This window comes from Eutrema salsugineum, unplaced genomic scaffold, assembly GCF_000478725.1.
Source record: "Eutrema salsugineum unplaced genomic scaffold, Eutsalg1_0 scaffold_5, whole genome shotgun sequence".
In the NCBI taxonomy this organism is placed as follows: Eukaryota; Viridiplantae; Streptophyta; class Magnoliopsida; order Brassicales; family Brassicaceae; genus Eutrema; species Eutrema salsugineum.
The window spans coordinates 13,331,866-13,349,541 of NW_006256612.1; the positions used below are offsets into that span (position 1 = coordinate 13,331,866).

General features: G+C 39.6%; 6 protein-coding genes across 8 annotated transcripts; 3 read left to right on the top strand and 3 right to left on the bottom strand.

Moving 5' to 3' along the window:
* Nucleotides 1–411: 411 nt before the first annotated feature.
* Nucleotides 412–3,370, bottom strand: LOC18994135. Of its 2 annotated transcripts, none has more exons than XM_024152676.1 (4): nt 2,206–3,370; nt 1,147–1,925; nt 692–1,039; nt 412–581 (listed from the first exon to the last, which is right to left on the bottom strand). In XM_024152676.1, exons 1-4 carry the CDS (start codon nt 3,368–3,370, stop codon nt 468–470), a joined length of 2,406 nt encoding a protein of 801 aa, XP_024008444.1. In that variant the 3' UTR covers nt 412–467. The 2 variants fall into 2 exon arrangements, with proteins under 2 accessions (XP_024008444.1, XP_024008443.1); XM_024152675.1 differs by having other exon boundaries at nt 656–1,039.
* An 810-nt stretch (nt 3,371–4,180) lies between these two features.
* LOC18994136 (50S ribosomal protein L4, chloroplastic) lies at nt 4,181–5,536 on the bottom strand. 2 transcript variants are annotated; one of them, XM_006417752.2, is made up of 2 exons: nt 4,633–5,534; nt 4,181–4,410 (listed from the first exon to the last, which is right to left on the bottom strand). In XM_006417752.2, the coding sequence occupies exons 1-2, from the start codon at nt 5,468–5,470 to the stop codon at nt 4,388–4,390; spliced, it is 861 nt and encodes a 286-aa protein (XP_006417815.1). In that variant the 5' UTR covers nt 5,471–5,534; the 3' UTR covers nt 4,181–4,387. The 2 variants fall into 2 exon arrangements, with proteins under 2 accessions (XP_006417815.1, XP_006417814.1); XM_006417751.2 differs by having other exon boundaries at nt 4,198–4,404; nt 4,633–5,536.
* A 147-nt stretch (nt 5,537–5,683) lies between these two features.
* LOC18994137 (extensin) lies at nt 5,684–6,993 on the top strand. Its single transcript, XM_006417753.2, has one exon. The coding sequence runs from the start codon at nt 5,788–5,790 to the stop codon at nt 6,850–6,852; it is 1,065 nt and encodes a 354-aa protein (XP_006417816.1). The 5' UTR covers nt 5,684–5,787; the 3' UTR covers nt 6,853–6,993.
* Nucleotides 6,994–7,998: 1,005 nt separating this feature from the next.
* LOC18994138 (josephin-like protein) lies at nt 7,999–8,939 on the top strand. The gene is made up of 2 exons (XM_006417754.2): nt 7,999–8,071; nt 8,421–8,939. The coding sequence occupies exons 1-2, from the start codon at nt 8,017–8,019 to the stop codon at nt 8,801–8,803; spliced, it is 438 nt and encodes a 145-aa protein (XP_006417817.2). The 5' UTR covers nt 7,999–8,016; the 3' UTR covers nt 8,804–8,939.
* An 828-nt stretch (nt 8,940–9,767) lies between these two features.
* Nucleotides 9,768–12,619, top strand: LOC18994139 (GDP-mannose transporter GONST2). Its single transcript, XM_006417755.2, has 10 exons — nt 9,768–10,095; nt 10,203–10,375; nt 10,465–10,657; nt 10,756–10,895; nt 10,981–11,110; nt 11,228–11,326; nt 11,425–11,579; nt 11,794–11,910; nt 12,040–12,137; nt 12,258–12,619. Exons 2-10 carry the CDS (start codon nt 10,212–10,214, stop codon nt 12,302–12,304), a joined length of 1,143 nt encoding a protein of 380 aa, XP_006417818.1. The 5' UTR covers nt 9,768–10,095; nt 10,203–10,211; the 3' UTR covers nt 12,305–12,619.
* A 1,342-nt stretch (nt 12,620–13,961) lies between these two features.
* On the bottom strand, nt 13,962–16,825 carry LOC18994140. The gene is made up of 2 exons (XM_006417756.2): nt 15,178–16,825; nt 13,962–14,363 (listed from the first exon to the last, which is right to left on the bottom strand). The coding sequence occupies exons 1-2, from the start codon at nt 16,596–16,598 to the stop codon at nt 14,114–14,116; spliced, it is 1,671 nt and encodes a 556-aa protein (XP_006417819.1). The 5' UTR covers nt 16,599–16,825; the 3' UTR covers nt 13,962–14,113.
* Nucleotides 16,826–17,676: the final 851 nt, after the last annotated feature.

The following is a 17,676-nucleotide window of genomic DNA, read 5'->3' on the forward strand; positions in this document are numbered from 1 at the left end:
AAAATCAATTGTATTAAAGTCAACAAAAAAATATTATGTAAATAACAAAACCTAATGAGAAACCTAAACTAACTAGTTGCTATTTCTCCGGAACGTTTAACCCCAAACAAAAATGATTTGCCATGTGAAAGCTGCAATGTAAATTTAAGAGAAATATGAAAAGAACAAAACATACACACACACAGGAAACCTAAACTTGTATACATTGTCATAGTTAAAACATACATCAAGTTCATATCTTTACAATATCCTATTAGCATCTGTATAAAATGGCTACTGCAGCTACATTACCATTTGATCCTAACCAAGATGATGTATGTACATTGAGAATCCACAGAGAAAAAGGCTCCAATGTTTTGTGTTCCTCCTTGTAACAGTTATAACAAACGCCTTTAAGAATTTTTCTAATTTTCAAAAAAAAACATGAATTAAGGAACTCTTATTCTGGATCTGAGCTTACCCCTTCATCAGATTGATATTACTGCAGAACCGTGAGTTTCGTGCTCAGTGTTAACCAAAGGGACAATGGCATTTGAATTGGAATGATCTTCTGTGACTTCCTCACTTGACTCAGATTGTCCCTGCTTTAGGGAACACAATCTATTTGTAAAAGAACATTTCAGTTCAAGAACATGGAAAAGCCTTTGAAACTGACCTCTGTTTCTCTAATGTTACTACTATAACCACCTACTTGATTCTGAGGAGAGTCCGGCTCTGGAATTATAGCTCGCGGTTGACTATCTGGTGTAAGTTCCAAATTCTCAGAGGTCAAAGTATGAGGCTGGCCCAATGGTATCGACAGATCTGGTAACACTGATCTTGGGGAAGTAGCAGACTCGTTAGATGTGACATGATTCACATCTGAAGCTTGAGCTTGCACCATTTCTTCCATCTCTTCAGTTGATTGGCCTCCATCATTTCTCAAAAATTTATCTTCTACTTCTTGATTGGTTCTTGATCTCTCAGAGGGTTCAGGTTCATCAGAGTCATAACTTATCTTCATCTCATCCACCGAGTTTTGGAGAAGTTCCTGTGATTCCTGTTAAACATTGCAAGGAATATATTCACGTTCAACATTTTTAGAAACAAATTGACAAAAAAACAATCGTGTTTCACTAAACCTGATAAGAACAAGAACTATATAACCTCTTCTCTTTGCGACACAACTTCGTTGTTGTGAGGAACCGTGGCCTCCTCGGATATATGCAATCCCCTGTCTGAACTTTCCAGTAGAGAGTGTCTGGATTTTGATCTCTCCTCTTCCTCAGATCTTACAACATTCACGTCTGTACCATCAGACAGTCCCTCAAAATGTTTGGCTACATCAGTTTCCGGAGAAACTATAGAACTCGTTTCATTGAAATCTTGATCAACTTTCTCCACTGGTAACAATTGAGAGTGTTCAGCTTTATCCACAATGCTCTTCTGTTTCGCATCATTTTCCTCACCACTAAAGTCCGTTCCCTTTCCGGTATCTGAGTCGAATACAAAGAGTGATTTCTCGTCATCAGAAGAATAATTCCCATCAACTGTAGTGGGAGGTGATCCCATTTCAGAAAACTCAACTTGAAGATCAGATTCAACGGATTGCGTCACCATATGACCTTTTCCTGAGCTGTAACCAAAATGTTCCATGTATATTTGCCTTTCTGCTGCTAATGAACTCGAAAGCGGCCTAGTGTTTCTAGGAATCATACCCATTAGAGAGTTTCCAACACGATGATCACCAATTGGTTTTCCCAAAGTTCGTTCTTGATTTGAGACTTTGGAATCCATTTCACTCTCTCCAGGAGAAGGCAATGAGTTTGAAGCACTCACAACGATCTCTGTCCTGTGTTCTGACTCCATATCATTTGCTTCTGCTCTTATTACATATTTTCCTTCCGTTAGAGGCGGTTTCTCCCCAACCAATCCATCATTGGTACCTACATGAGCAAGGATACAACTGTAGAGCTTAGCCTATCAGCAAAATCAGAACAGAGTTAGATCTAACAAATAATGAAAGAAGATTAATGGGACCAACTTTTCAATAAGGTAGACACAAAGATTTATATTACGCATTGACTGTTTTATTTGCAAGATTTTTGCAAGATCGACTGTGTTTTAGTAAAGATTATCAAGTTTTTTCAAATGCTTGTTTATCAGTAAGCCATATACTTTGTAAGAAGCTACAAAGTTTTTTTCGTGAATGATGAGAGCATGTACCTTGTTGTGGTCTAGGCCATACATCAATTGAATTTTTCCACGGTTCCATTCTCGAGTCAACCTGAATTTCCGATGGAAAAAGTTTACGAGAAAAGCTCTCATGGCGGCAGAAGAAGCTCTCGTTAGGTTTGTCTGCAGAAAACTCTTGCTGAAAACTATCCCCTGAGAGGTTAGGTCTCTCCTCTTGTGGATCATAAGGAAGATCAAATGGGTTGTTTTTTGTTGGTAATAATACACAAGGTGCAGATTCAGGCATTTGAAGCGCATCAATTACATAGTTTTCTTGATCCAAACCGAAATAGTTGCGTCCAACGCAGATGGAAGGAACTTCCATATCGATTAGGCTTCTCTCAGCCGCAAGTAAGAATAATCTCCTCGTTCTTCTTCTAGTAATCAAATGCTCTAATCTCTTGTTACGTTCCATCTCAGAGTTTCCTAGATCCATCAAATTCTTCTGATCATCCTCGGTCCAAGCTACAACATTTTTGTCTTCACCGACAGTTTCTTCTTCGCCTTCTGATGATGATGATGATGATGATGATGATGAACACTCAATTTCGGTTTCTCCACCACCGCTCGTTAACCTCTCGGATGATGGATCTACGATGGAAACATTTCCGGTGGTTGAATGAGTTTCTTCGTCGAGGCTAGGCTCAAAGGAGAAATCTTCCGACACAAGAAAGGTTCTATCTTTCTTGAATTTCTGGAGTTGAGGAGATTTTCTAGTAGTGTTGGGGAATTCGCCGTAGAGAGTGATTAAAATGACTTTGTCTCTCTCATCCTCGCTAGCTTGAGAAGAGTCCCAATCTTTCCCAACCTCTTCAACTTTTCTTCTGGCGTTTCGTCGAACACTTCTTTGGTGCTTTAAGTCAGCCTTCCTTGATCCTCCCTCCTCGGATCCTTTTTGGGAAACCGTTTTGATACTTTTGATATTCAAAGGCTTGAAATTTAGATGATTCCGAAGATAAAATGCAGAACAGGCGATGAACGGTGAAGAGCAAAGCACGAAATAGAAAAACCAAGGAAGAAATTTGTATAAGAGGAATATAACCGCAGAAACACCTGAAACTAGTGGGTGTTTTCTTACGTATGTATAAACAGTGGTCGTGGAAATTCTGAGAATTTTCCAGACAAGAGTTCCGACATCTTTGGCATCGATTCCCATTTTTTAATCAAACCCTGAATAATCTCAGAACAACTGATAAAATCCAAAGCATTTTTATGACTTTTCAGGGTAATCTACAGAACCAAACTGATTGAAAGAGAAAGAGGGCCCTTTGAAAAATGGAATTTTTTTAGTCTACGAAATTCAGACGAAAATCGATGGAGAAGAGAGGTCATGTTTACATTTGAAACAATAGCCGGTCAAAAAAACAATTAGATTCTTGGATCCTTGAAGTTTTTTCTAGATTTAGAAGTTTCCCTCCTTTTCTATCTTTTGTTTTTCCATTTGGATTTTCAGTTTTTTTTTTTTTTATCTCACGGCTGCGGAATAGTACAGAACACGCGGGAAGACAAACCAGAAAACGGGTACGAGGTTGAGCGATTTAGTTCCCAAAGATATACCGCGTTCTTACACTTTTGACCACCAAATTTTTTTAATTGACATATTGACCCTTGGAGTTTCATAGATTTTGAATATATTTCCTTCCTTTTTCATATTGGGCTCTTTTCTTAAGCCCATCATTTTAACCCATAAACAGTGTCTTTTTTTTTTGGTTTTAGACCCATCAGAAGTTTATACAAAAAAAAAAAATACAGTATCTGACATTTTAAAAAACAGTTGCTTAACCAAGATGAGCATCAAGACTGTCTCGCTGCGACCTCATCTGACTACTATAGGAAGATTTTGCAACCTTTAATACTGGCTAAAGTGCATGTCCTATTATGATAAACTCCAAGGGTATATAAATATGGCAGTCAACGTTTGATGTGTTGCATTTTCCAGGAGAAGAATAAAACCACATACAGTAGATTTTTGAGATCGTATGGTTGGGTTCATATTGTCTACTTCATTGAGTGTTGGAGACATAAATCAGTATGAAAAAAGAAATTGGGGATGATCTCTTTTTGAAAAAATCTCTAAATCAAATACACATTTCTCTTGTTAACACAAAAAGGAAAGAGAAGGTGAAACTCATAAGGCACACTTACACACCAGTTGGATCTAATAAGTTGCTGCTCATTCTGCAGTTTCCTCTGCCCCTTCAATAAAACAAAACAAAAGTGTGAAATCGTTTCCATATCAACACATCATCTATCTATAAATCAAACTTCTAACTCAACTTATATTTCAACTTCGACCAATGAACACATACAATAAAGATCATAAAGCAGAACATTTGACGGGAAAAACATCAAATTTCGAAAAGAAAAAAAGTTCCTTTCACGAACAAGTGTGTATTCAAGAATGTTCAAAACACTAACCTTCCGTGGAATCTTCATCGTCATCTTCATCTTCGTCAGTCTCCAACGCATCAACACCGTACCTCGCATTCAGGAATTCCACAGCCGCAGGAGTCAGCACAAGCTTATCAGAATTCAAAATGTCGAACAGATTAAGAGTCCTCGGCGTCAACATCCTCAGCGTCCCAATGTTCCTGCCAGATTTCGCCACGTTCTCCTCCACATCCATCATCAAGAACATAGCTTTCTCCTTTGGATCCAAACCCCACCTCTTCATCGCAGCTAAGAAATCCTTGGTCTTCGGCTTCTCGAACTTATCCCCAAACTCCTCCACCACTATCGCTCCCTCCGCCGACGCCGCGCTCGAAATCGCCGTCGATATCGCCAGCCTCTTCTCCTTCCTGTTGATTTTGATTGACCAGTCCCTCGGTTTTGGCCCGAACACCGCTCCTCCGCCTGGACGTAGCGGCGTTCTCTGAGATCCACGCCTCGCGTGACCCGTTTTCTTCTGCGCGTAAGGTTTAATCCCACCACCGCGAACTTCACCGCGAGTCAGCGTCGACGCCGTCCCTCGCCGCTTGTTCTGCAGGTCCGTCACGATGGCTCGGTGCACGACGGCACGCGCGGTATCCTCCGGCGCCGTTTTGAGGTCCAGATACGTCTCTCCGATCTTCTCTCCCTCGAATGAGATGATCGGTAGGGTCGCTAGCTGGGATGCGACAGAGAGCGGCTTCGACACTCTGCCGGAGCCTAATTTCGCGACGGAAATGTAGGTTTTAGGGAATTGGTGAGAAGAAGACAAAAAGAGAGAAGATGAGAAGAAGGATAGTGAATTTGGCGCTGTTGCAGAGGAAGCCATTGTTCCCTGACCTTTCACAACAAAGAAGAAGAAGCACAGTGAAAGGGTTATCCACTTCTTCAAATGCCTATCTTGTGCTTGGTGAGAATTTTGGACATCTGCTTGGACATAAGGATATTAATATCCCATTCGTGTCATAAATAACTCCAGCTGTCTCTAGGAAGCCTCTCTATCAGCCAGCGGGTTTTAAAGAAAGACTTTAACACACTTTGTGATAGAGCGATTAGCCGAAAGACTGAAACTTTCATACCGATATATCTAGATACGAGCGCACGTTAGTTATCTCCGCCGCGAAAAACCACCGTATTCGCCTGATCATGGCCTCGTCGGAGCCACTCGACCTGGTCGTCACCGTCGTCTCTGCGAAGCACCTAAAGAATGTAAATTGGCGTAACGGTGACCTGAAACCCTACGTTGTTCTGTACCTTGACCCGGACCATCGCCTCTCCACCCGCTCCGACGATTCCATAAAACCGGTGTGGAACGAGCGTATCACTCTTCCTCTCACCCGATCCGTCCACGAATCGGTCCTCAACATCGAGATTTTTCATTCCTATTCTTCGGATCTGGCGAAAACCCTCGTCGGATCGGTTCGGTTTCCTCTGGCTCGCTTGGTTGACTCAGAGGGGGCGGTGATTCCCGAATTGATCAACTCGCTCGAGCTGGTTCGTCCATCGGGCCGGCCACAGGGGAAGATACGCCTAAAGCTCACGATCAACGAGCGGCCGGTCCCTCCACCGCAGCATCATCCTCCTCCACCGCCGCGTCCTCAATCCCAACCACAAGATTACTATTCTGCCCCTCACGGAAACCATTATTACTCCCCGACCCCTCCCCCTCCTCCAGCTCCGATCACCGCGCCTTCTCCTCAACGCGATTACAGGGAATTCTCACCGTCTCCGTATCCATTCACCGATCACTACTATTCTGGGTTTTACTACCCACCTCCTCCTCCACGTTCAATGTACGATCGTGCCTCCAATTACGGCCTACAAGGTGGCCCATCTGCTCCCGTCGATGCCTTCTCATCGATTGATCACAAGCCGCTTCCTTTAGCTCCTCGGTTTTCCAACTACGCCCCACCGCCGAGTGGGCCATCAGCTCCGGTGAACGAGTACAAGCCTCAGGCTCCCGTCGACGCCTTTCCGGTGAACGAGTACAAGCCACAGGCTCCTCCTGTGGGCTCGCGATTGTCCAGTTACGGAGTGCCAAGTGGCCCATCGGCGCCAGTTGATTACTCTCCTTATGATCACAGGCAGTTGCAGAAGACGATGGGCGGATTGAGCTTGGAGGAAGAGAGAGCTGTTGCAGAGAGGTCTGAGAGCGACTTTGGAGCTAGGCCGAGCTACAGCTACGGCCGTGATTATCGCCGTGAATGTTAAAAATAAAGGATACGAAAAACGTTGTGGAATTTCATAAGAGTATGGTATATACAATCATCAGATTTACCATTTATGTTGGCTGATGAAAAACATGAATTTGGTGAATTTCCTACAAGGATATGATATGTCTATATGTATTTATCGTTTGCGAATTGATTGGGTTGCTTCTTTCTCGCTATAAGGTTTCTGTATGTGTCTGAAGAACAAGAGGTACAGAAGGTGTCACCCCTTTTGTACCTTTGTACATGTTTTAAAAACTTCTCTAATTTCTTCTCTTCTTTCAACTCCTTGCAATATTTCTTTCAACTTCTTGAATCAGGCTATTGGATTCTTCGGTTTAAACTTCTAATGTGAAAACCTTCTCTGTTGATTACTGTTTGAACCACGCTCAGATTAGGTATGGTAGTATGCTCTGATAGACATGAACCGTCCTGGCCTGCAGTGCTTCAGAATATTTTTGCAGGTTGGTTAAACACTTATGCTTAATTATCATGTGGATCCAATCCCTGTTTGATGATAGTGATGTGTGAGTTTTACTTTCTTACTCTTTCTTCACATCATCAACTAAATGAAGTGGCTAAATGTCTTGGATCATCTCTTTTGTGAGTTGTGAGTTGTAGTATTGGAACACATTATTTTCATGTTTCAAAGTAATAATAATTTATTGGGGCGAAATAATGTGAATTGTAAAGAAAAGATGTTAAAATGGTTTGTATATGGTAGAGTTGGTGCGAAATCTATTCTGCTCTTGTTTTCACGATGCGACCGAGCAATAGTTTTGCTATTGCATTTCTTTTCCCTTTTGGCATTTTTGAAATTTGCCATATATGTCAGTCAATCTCAGGTCTTGAGCATCCAATCACTGACGTATCATGCAGGAATTATTGTTCTGATCTCAATGGAATGTTCTGACATGTAAAATCACTCTCCTGCCTCCAAAGTGTGATATTCTATTTATGTCCTTACACTCCCTGGTTATTATATGCTTTCTCATATTCTCGTGCCCAACATTAACTTGTCTTTTTTTCCTCCCCTTTTTTTGTAGCCGCAGACTCTTGAAAGGAATCTGACATCCATAAAGGTATGTTTATATTGGCCTCTCCTGGAGTCAAAATTAAATTGTTCAGATTGTTCTGTGAACACATGAGTGATCATCAAAGAAGAATGATATCAAATGGTTGCTTCATAAAAAAGAACCTTTTTCTTCACTTAAACAAAGGTTTATTCCCTCTGTGGCCCGTAAAGAAAGAAAAAAATACCTAAACCTAGTCTTCTCTTTTTGCTCTTGTGCATAACTCTCTTTATAAATTTTGTAGATCCACTTTAACTACAATTCTTTTTACATATAGGATCTAAAAGCTACACCTTTTTACTTATTTATGTGTTTATGACTCGAGTGCTTAATCATGGCCTAAGCGTAATGATGTTATGAATACATCTAATCATGTCTTGACCCGTCTTTACCTGAACTATTATCCCAATTTTTCTCAGCATCAATCCCTTATATATCTCTCAATATCCTCATATTGTTTCTCATAAATCTCTCTCACTTTCTCTTGTTATGTCAGCTACTGGAACAAAACGAATCAACACAAATACTAGATCGGTTCAGAGAGATGCTTCGGTTAAGCAAACCACTATCAAAGGACCTTATGGTAAGAGCCCAGGATGCACAACAAGCTGCGGATTGAGGTTACCAAGGAAAACAGAAGTCACAGCAGCAAGATTGATCAAGCATATTGGCTGTAAATTTGCAAAAGGTTTGCGTCTGGTTGTGATGAGGAAGAAGAGAAAATCTCCACCGTCAAAGGTCTCGTCTTCTTCCTCTGGAAGATCTCAGCCGTCGATCATCCCCATAAGCAATGATAGTCATAGATCAGAGGCCATAGAAGACTGCATAGAGTTCATCAACTCATCATCCTCCTTCACAAGATCAAACTCTATTTCTTAAGTTTCATCACTCCCAAACCCTTTGTCTTGGTTGCTCGTTGTCTATTTGCTTATTTGTGAGAATTTCATTGCATGTTATGTCTATATATCTTCTATATGTGACCTTTGTCGTTGTGTACGAGTAAATATTATTTATGCTTTACATCAGTTCTCATTTTCTTCGATTTACAAATACATAAATAGTTCATCCATCTTCATCTCAATTGTTCTGTTTTATATAAACATGTTAAAGAGTCTGATATTCGTATTTGTTCATGATTAGTCCTAATAACATAATTGTATAGCACACCACATGAAGTCATGAACTATATCATATGTGCGCGCGTGTGTGATAGATATACTTATAAAGCCTAAATTGACTTCTCCCTTTGTGAAGTCTTTTCACCTAATTCTATCATATGTTTTAGTAGAAAATGATTGCACATTCTAGGTCGTGTTCGATTTGTGCTATACAAAATGCGTGGTCTACTAAAAGTTGAAAATGCCACTAATCGTCTATATAATAAATAACACATCCATTTGTCAATCTCGATCCACTAATTTTTTCTATATGCAAATCTAATATCAATCAAAATCAAATCAATAATATTAGCCTGAGACGAAAAATATGTCGGCAAGTGTGCGATAAAATGAATCTTGACCGTCAGAGTTCAAAGTAACAATAGCTTCGAAATCAATAGGTGCAGTTTTATTTTTGTTCCCGTCGGGAGATGATTTATGCCGTAACATGTGTTGTTGTTATCAAAGGCTAATTTTGGATTATCGGATCAATGAGATTGGTAAAGCCCAAGCCCAGTTATAGAAAACCCGGCTCAGCAAAGCCACCGGCAATCTTCCCGCCAGGAAAGTAGCCATAGATTCCGGCTAGAGCCTCAAGCCTAAAATTCCTTCACATTCCGGCTGATTTTTTTTTTTTTTTTTTTAAATTAATCTTTCTCAGACTTGAAGAACCCTATTAAAAGATTAATATTGAAGCTGGAGAGTGGAGATTGAACATGGACGGTTACTCTCTCTCTACCTCGGTAATCTCGCTCAGATCCTCCCACGTTCCTCTTCGCCTCTTACGCTTTGCGTGTTTCCTAAAAAGTTCACTTCACCTCCATCGTCGCCGGTTTCTCTCTTCACTAAAACGGTGGAGATCTGATGCGATTACTCTCGAATCGCATTTACGCTCCTTATTTCAAGCGACTATTGAGCTGTTAAAGTGTAATTTTCTTTCATACTCTCAACCATTCGTATCTTCGATTCCACGAATTGTGGAGAAGATAACTTTTCTGCGCGATTCTTCTACAGGTATATCAACTTCTAGTTCTTTAATTAAATGCGTAGTTTCAAATTTTCCCAAAGTCGATTACAGTTTCGTCTTCGTAATTGCGGATGTGAAATGTGAGAATTTGCAGGAATTAGTTATGACTGCTGTAAATCTTGAATCGGTTGTTTGCCATGAACCTGACGAGTATGAATCAGAGCTGGATCGTTTCAGTGATAATGGTGGTAAAAGCGTTGTCTATCAACTCCTCGATCAAATCCACAACCATGACAAGAGTTCAGAACGTAGAAGCTTAGGTGAAAGGTATCATGATTAGCCTTCGTTTTCTCCAGCTGGTTTCAGGTTATGGTCTTAACGACAATTCCATAAAACTTGTTTGATTCTCGCTGAAGGTTTCTCAGATGGAGACGGAGATATCTTCCGGTTGGTGGAGATAACAGACGTGACCACGGGTCAGGGAAACAGACAGGACCACTTGTGTCTGGAGCAGCTTACTGCATCTCTTCCTGCAGCATGATAATAATGAACAAAATTGTTCTCTCCAGCTATAATTTCAACGCAGGAGTCTCTTTGATGTTATATCAAGTAAGACATACTGATCCCATGAGCTTGATTTCCTTGGCTTCTATGATGATTTGATAAACTATATAGTTTGGTGATTTCCTTATTAAGTTTATTTTCAGAACTTAATCAGCTGTCTGGTGGTAGCTGTACTAAAATTCTCTGGAGTGGTTTCAGTGGAAAAATTTAATTGGAAGTTGATCAGAGTATGGATGCCTGTCAATGTTATATTTGTGGGCATGCTCATCTCAGGGATGTACAGGTAAGCTTTCAACGTCATTCAGGAGAAATATCATTTAAAATTCTCCAGTATTTGAGACTAATGCAACATTACATTTCTTTTCCAGTTTGAAATACATAAATGTTGCTATGGTGACTATTCTGAAGAATGCAACGAATATTATGACAGCGATAGGGGAATTATACATGTTCCGCAAAAGGCAGAACAACAAGGTTTGGGCTGCAATGTTCATGATGGTAAGTTAAATTGCACATCTTTGCTCAGATTGGAGAAAATTAGGCGTCCTGTTAGTTTCTGTAGAAACCCCTGTCTGATATCAATGTGATACCAACTTACAAGAGTTTGCTATACAGATCATCTCTGCAATCAGCGGAGGCATCACGGATCTCACTTTCAATGCAGTCGGGTACACGTGGCAGACTGCCAACTGCGTTCTAACCGCAAGTTATTCAGTAAGTTTACGCTTATGAAACCAGTAACGAATTTTGATGTATCTCTCTCACCCTTACTCTCGCTCCTTAATGATGATCTATCAATATTTCTTGCACAGCTTACTCTGCGTCGAGTCATGGACAAAGCAAAACAGTCAACAAAATCTGGGTCCCTTAATGAGGTGTCAATGGTGCTGCTGAATAATCTCTTGTCACTACCGTTTGGCATCATCCTGATCATCTTACTGGGTGAATGGAGATACGTAATAAGCACGTAAGGACTATTAAACAGAGCGATGTTTGTCCAAAAATTCATATCTTGCTGATTTCATACCCATCTGATATATCTTATGTCTAGTTGCTTTCATACAGAGTAATATACTTTCTTTAGCTCAAAATCATCTTGATCCAACATTGATAACAACTTAAACAAGTCCTTGTCTATATTATTAAAGCTGAAATGTTCGTTGTGTTTTACTCTCTGGCAGTGATGTGACAAAAGATGCAATGTTTTGGGTAGTCGCAACAGCAAGTGGCTTCCTCGGTTTGGCCATCAGCTTCACTTCGATGTGGTTCTTGCATCAAACCGGACCCACAACATACAGGTATCTCTCTTTCCAACTACAAAAAGAAAGATTGCCTTATAAATTTTTTTTGGTTTAAAGCCTTATAATATTTCACTTCATTTGTGATTAGGTTTTTAACGTTATGATGTTCTTTCTGTTATGTGACAGCCTGGTGGGTTCATTAAACAAGGTTCCGATATCATTATCTGGTCTCGTACTTTTCAATGTCCCTCTCAGTCTCCCAAATTTGTTCAGCATTCTTTTTGGTAAGTAACACGGTTCTGCAGAAACAGATCACAAACGATTACCGGTTTAGGTTATATGCTTCTTCTTTTTAAGAGTTAAGGTGGGAATATGAATGTGTATATGTACTTTTGGTTTTGCAGGTTTATTTGCCGGAGTGTTTTTTGCCAGAGCTAAAATGTCATCATAATCGTATTTCCAAGCCGGAGTAGGAGACTGTTCAGAGGCTGAAGTCTGAAGACAACAAATAAACACTAAAACAGATCAGAAACTTAAGAGGTTTCTCGATCTGCATGCAGCTAATAGTTACAACTTGGAATACATTTTATAAAATATACAAGGTAGAATATAGGGATATACATATAAATTCAATATTGGAATTTTGGAAATTTCGAGATGCCTTGGCGGCTTAACCAAATATGCCGAAAAAAAAGGAGGTAGAGGATTTATCGTTTTTCTGTTTGGAGAGTGTAGAATTTTTTCTGCGGCCCACTAAGGCTGTTTAACGAGGAAATGATTACTGAAGAGTGGAGACATTAAAAAGTTAACTATTGAGGATTGACTTATTTTTAACGAATCCACCATAACTTGTACATTGGTGATGGGTTAATTGTCTTAGACTCTTAGTATATTGAGCTTTCTGATCCATTTACCTCAAATGTTACTGGGATTATGTTGGTTTCTTATTCTGACGTGACCGTATAGTAGTAAACTATCCAGAGAAACCACGTTTGTTTAGATTGCCAAAAACATGATGAATTCTTATCAAATGACTTTATGAAAGTTATCGCCGATGTGAATCATGTGACTGCTGTACTCCAAGGTGTAAAAATGCTAGTAGACAAATGTATAGAATTTTCATACCTTTCTAGATCAGTTATCGATACATCTACCAGAAAAAGAGTATTGTAATGTGATTATAATGAGTTCACGTGAGGATAAATATCTGCGTGTATCCCGAAGTTTATTATGGAGACCATACTATACACACAAAGTCCAAGGGAAGTGAGGATAGATGATAATGAGTGATAACAAAAAAGTAAGAGTCTAAGAGAGACGTGTCCCTCTTTTGGGGGTTCACATTACTGTTTTAGGGTTTTTTCTCGCGATCCAATGTATTGTAGTCTTGTAGAGATCTAAAGAAACGTGGGAACGAGAAGGGTTTTGTTTTGGGTTCTTACAAAATCTACACATATTATCCTGACTCCAACCTGTTTTGTTGCGGCCGGCACAGCAAGTGTGACCTGGGATACAAATATACAACACAGGGCCCAATATGACTTGAAGCTTATTATAATTTTTAAAATATTTGTTTTAAAAAAAAAACTTAATACAAACAAATTTTAAAAACAATATATAGTATCAAGTGTCAACATAATATAAGATTTTTAAGAAGTTTTTTTGTCATAATTAATTTTATTCTCATTGTTTTTAAGTGATTTATAACATATATATTTATTTTTGATAGATTTTTTCATATATTTTTGATGGTTGAAGTGTTTAATATTAAATAATAATCATTATTTATGAAAATTATTTAATGATTGTTTACTCACTTTTCACTTCTATATATAGTAAATGTTTTTATTAGTTAGCATATAAATATTTTGAAAAACTATATATTATAAGGTCTATTGTAAATTAATAGCACAGGGTCTCATATTTGATCCGGCACTGGTTGCGGCTTTTAATGCATTCGATAAAATTTTCAATCAACAATTAACGTAAAAGTACTAAAATAGTCATGTTTCAGAAATTTGTTTAAACAGATGAGAAACTGAGTGATGCATGGTTTGTCCACGTAATAGAACAAGTCCGTGACGGTATGGAATTGTTAGTCCAAGTAGATAACAAGAAATGAATAAAAATTTGAAATATGTACGAATTTAGAAACAAAAGTTTTTTGTTTGTTTTACAGAACAAAAAGTTGCCACATGACATGAGTTTTTGTATAAAAGAAACACACTGTACATAGACAAATGTTGTGGTAGCTCTGTTTTTAGGTGGTGTTCTGTTGCGGTGGAGCGTCAAGAGGGAAACACGTCTCATCACCACCGGTGTTCCAAAGGAAATGTGCGTAATTGGCAGAGTAGAAGGAGTTTGCTGGATCTGCAGAGATTGCTTCTAAGAACGTTTCTTCTGCTCTCCAAATATCGTTCCTTGCTTTCCACAAGAACGTCGCGTATTTATTCAGCGCCTCCGCGTCCGCTGGCTCTGCTTTTGCTGCTCTCTTGAAATACTTCTCTGCTCTGTTTTTCAGACCGAAAAGATAATAAGAAGCCTCGTCAGAACGAGACAAAGATCCTATCACTAAAATATATATAGGTTTGAAACAGTATTTGACTTATTTGCAAGCAAATGCACATTTTAGCTGATCATTACCTTGCAACACTATTTGTCTTAAAACCAATGCAAAAACATGGGCTGCTTAGACTTAGAGTAGGTGAATGAATAATGTAACAGTGGTCCAAGAACAATTGGTGAGGGCAAAGCTTATAACAACACATTTTGGTTTTGGGTTTTTGTATTTTGGTTATTTTGGAGAAGAAGTAATATTTTCAGAATTCTACCACATACTCCACGATTTGATTTGTTGGGAAGCCAACCCAAAAAGACTTGAAGCTAAAAGACAAAATCTTTGGGAAAGAAAACAAGAGTGACATCATTTTATTTTATTCCCTATTTTATTCTGAAAATGGAGATATTCATCTACTAGTTGTCTTCTTTCTGGTAAAGAGAACTGGTTCACTCAATTTAAGTAAAAAGCCTATCCGATTGGTTCTTATGGTCATTTGATTAAGACAATTATTAGCTAAAATATCTCTGACTCCGTAGACCATAGTTCCCTATAAATATCTATCACTCTACGACTGCGCCTACTTCTGACTGTTAGAATCAACTTGCAGCCTGTAAAACTCAAGATTTGGACGTAATAGACTAACTTTAACACCAAACCAAATCCAAACTCTCTAATCATGATCTAATAAAGTACAAAAACAAAGAGCATACATATTAAATAGCGTGATTACTATAATAAAATAGACGGGGAAGATGTTAAGTTACCTGTCGTAGTCATGGATGATTAGGTAGAGAAACTGAGCGTAATTAGCAAGGAGAAGAACGTTATCAGGCTGCTGAGACAATCCCGTTTGGTAAAGAAGCTCCGTTTTGAAGTAATCCATTGACTCCTCTGCTTCTAACCGTGCCTCCACCGGAGACACCATCTGCTTCATCGTCTCGTGATCCAACGCTTCCATTTTCTCTGTTTCCTCCAAGATCGAGTTCCACAGTCTGATTTCTTCTTGCCCTGAGACCGATGCATTTGAATCCGCACTTGTTGCGTCAAGAGATGAAAATTGAGATGGTATTCTGAATCTATCAGATCCATCGCCGTCCGTTCCGCTTTGTACCGGCGGGATGTTGTTTCCACCGCCGCCGCCGCCGCCGCCGATGAAAGATGTTTTCCCGTTGGGAGAAGAAACAGAGAATGTCTGTACCATAGAGGAATCGAATCTCTTGTTCGGTTCCTGTGTTTCGCTTACCTCCGTCGTCTCGAAGATGAAAGAGACGGTGGCTGTTGGAGGATGAGGCGTTGCTGCGGCGGCAAATGCGGAGTTGGTGCCAATAGAGTAAACCGTGAAATTAGCGAGAAGGATCATAACCGAGACCATCAAAGTAGGAGTCGCAGAGAAAACTTGTTGGAACAACCAAACGAACGACGCGTGCATTTCTTTTCGCACGCGATGGAGAATCCCTTGCAAATCTTCCAAGAGAAGAAGCTCTCTCATGTGCAGTGTGAAGCTCTGGAGTTCTCGGATCATAAACACCATTGACGAGAAGGCTCTTTTCACCGAGCAGCAAGCTGATTCGCCGACTTGGTTGACTCCTTCCTCCATCTGTAGCTTTCTCTTTATGATCCGAAGGGACAGAGGAAGATCGACGCTGTTTGCTTTTCTCTCGATGTTCGACATCTCAGGCCATGGCGGTTCCATTGAATCCGATTTATCAACACCATCCATTATCCTGAAACTATGACTTCTTACCATGTCCATTCTCATCGGCTCCGGATCAATGTTTGTCTCGGATTCGTCGTCTTCTTCGTTGGGGACTTTGAATTTGAGAGCTAGCTCTTGCATCTTTCTCGAAAATTCCTCCTCGGAGAAAGGATCGACGCTGCCGCTAAAAGCTCTGCGAATCAGCTGAGTTGTTTTAGTCGGTCTCGATGATTCCCAGAGCTCACAGGACTTGGAGTGCCGGAGATTCGTGGAAGAAGTACCGAATAGAGAAGAAGGATTCAGCCTCTGGTGGCTCTGCACAACCGAGCGACAAGAAAGAGATCGTCCGTCGTTTCCGGTGCTACGTCGTCTTGAAGAAGATGAAATGGCGGAGGAAGCTAGGGTTTGAGAAAGAGATGAGGAATGATGAACTATGGGATGAGCCACCCATTGATGGAAAGTGGAGATTGTTGCTACTTTCACACCCATTTTGAAATATCTTGAAAATATCTTTGAAATATTGGCTTTTATTGTTTAGCAAGAAAAAAAAAAATCTGGTAAAAAAACAGAGCAAAAGCTTGAGGCTACTTTCGTCTTCCTCACGCTTTCCTGCAAATCAGAAGTGAGCCAAGGTTTTTGTCTGGAAAATTTCTCGGAAGGAAAAAAAGGAAAAAAAAAAAAAGGTTTCTCGAGATAATCCTAGAGTGGAGCAGGAGGCAGACACTTCAGTTAGAGAGAGCCTGTCCTTTTTATACATACACGCGAAGAAGATTTATGAAAAAAATATTTATTTTAAAAATCTCGCAGGTGAAGTTTACGTAGAATAGTCAACAAACGTCTTTGAGGAGTACCGGACAAACCGGTAACAGGTGAAGGATTCGAGTGACGTGGTACCCGTTACGGAGAAAAAAGTGAGCGAAAACCGGGGATTATTTTCTTTTTAGATCTGACGGTTCTAATCTCGCCACTTGATCGTACGGATCTGCTCTTCTTCTGACATATTGAAAAATGGAAAGTAATCTACATTAGACGACATAGAGAGTTACACGTGTAATTACCGTGACATATTTTTAAAAAGTTGATTAAAAAGTCGAGTGTAGGAGTGCGAAAATAACAGCCTGGCAATAAGGTAGGCGAAAGAAGTGGGGTCCTCGTGTCCATGTCATCTGGTAACGACTTTTATTTATTACTAAGGGAAAGCTTATTGCGTCTAAACTCGTGTTTAATATTAAACACATAATATCAACGGAATTAAGGAAAATTAACGGGTTCGTAAGTTGGCTATCGATTAACGCTGTTAAATAATCTAAACATCTAATTTAAATGAAAGAAATGTGTGATAGCCTTTCGACGATCTAGCTTGACTCAGTTTGTCATGTATATATATATATGCTTGGTTAGTCAATTTGGCAACCAACTTAATGATAACGATAAAAGTAATATTTATAAAAATGCTTTGGATTCTGATAAATGAGTAATAGATTTAGAAGTTTATAGAACAGAATCGGTTAAGATTAAAGTTTTCTGTAAACTGGAAATAACGTCCGATGTCATTCATTCTTAGCAA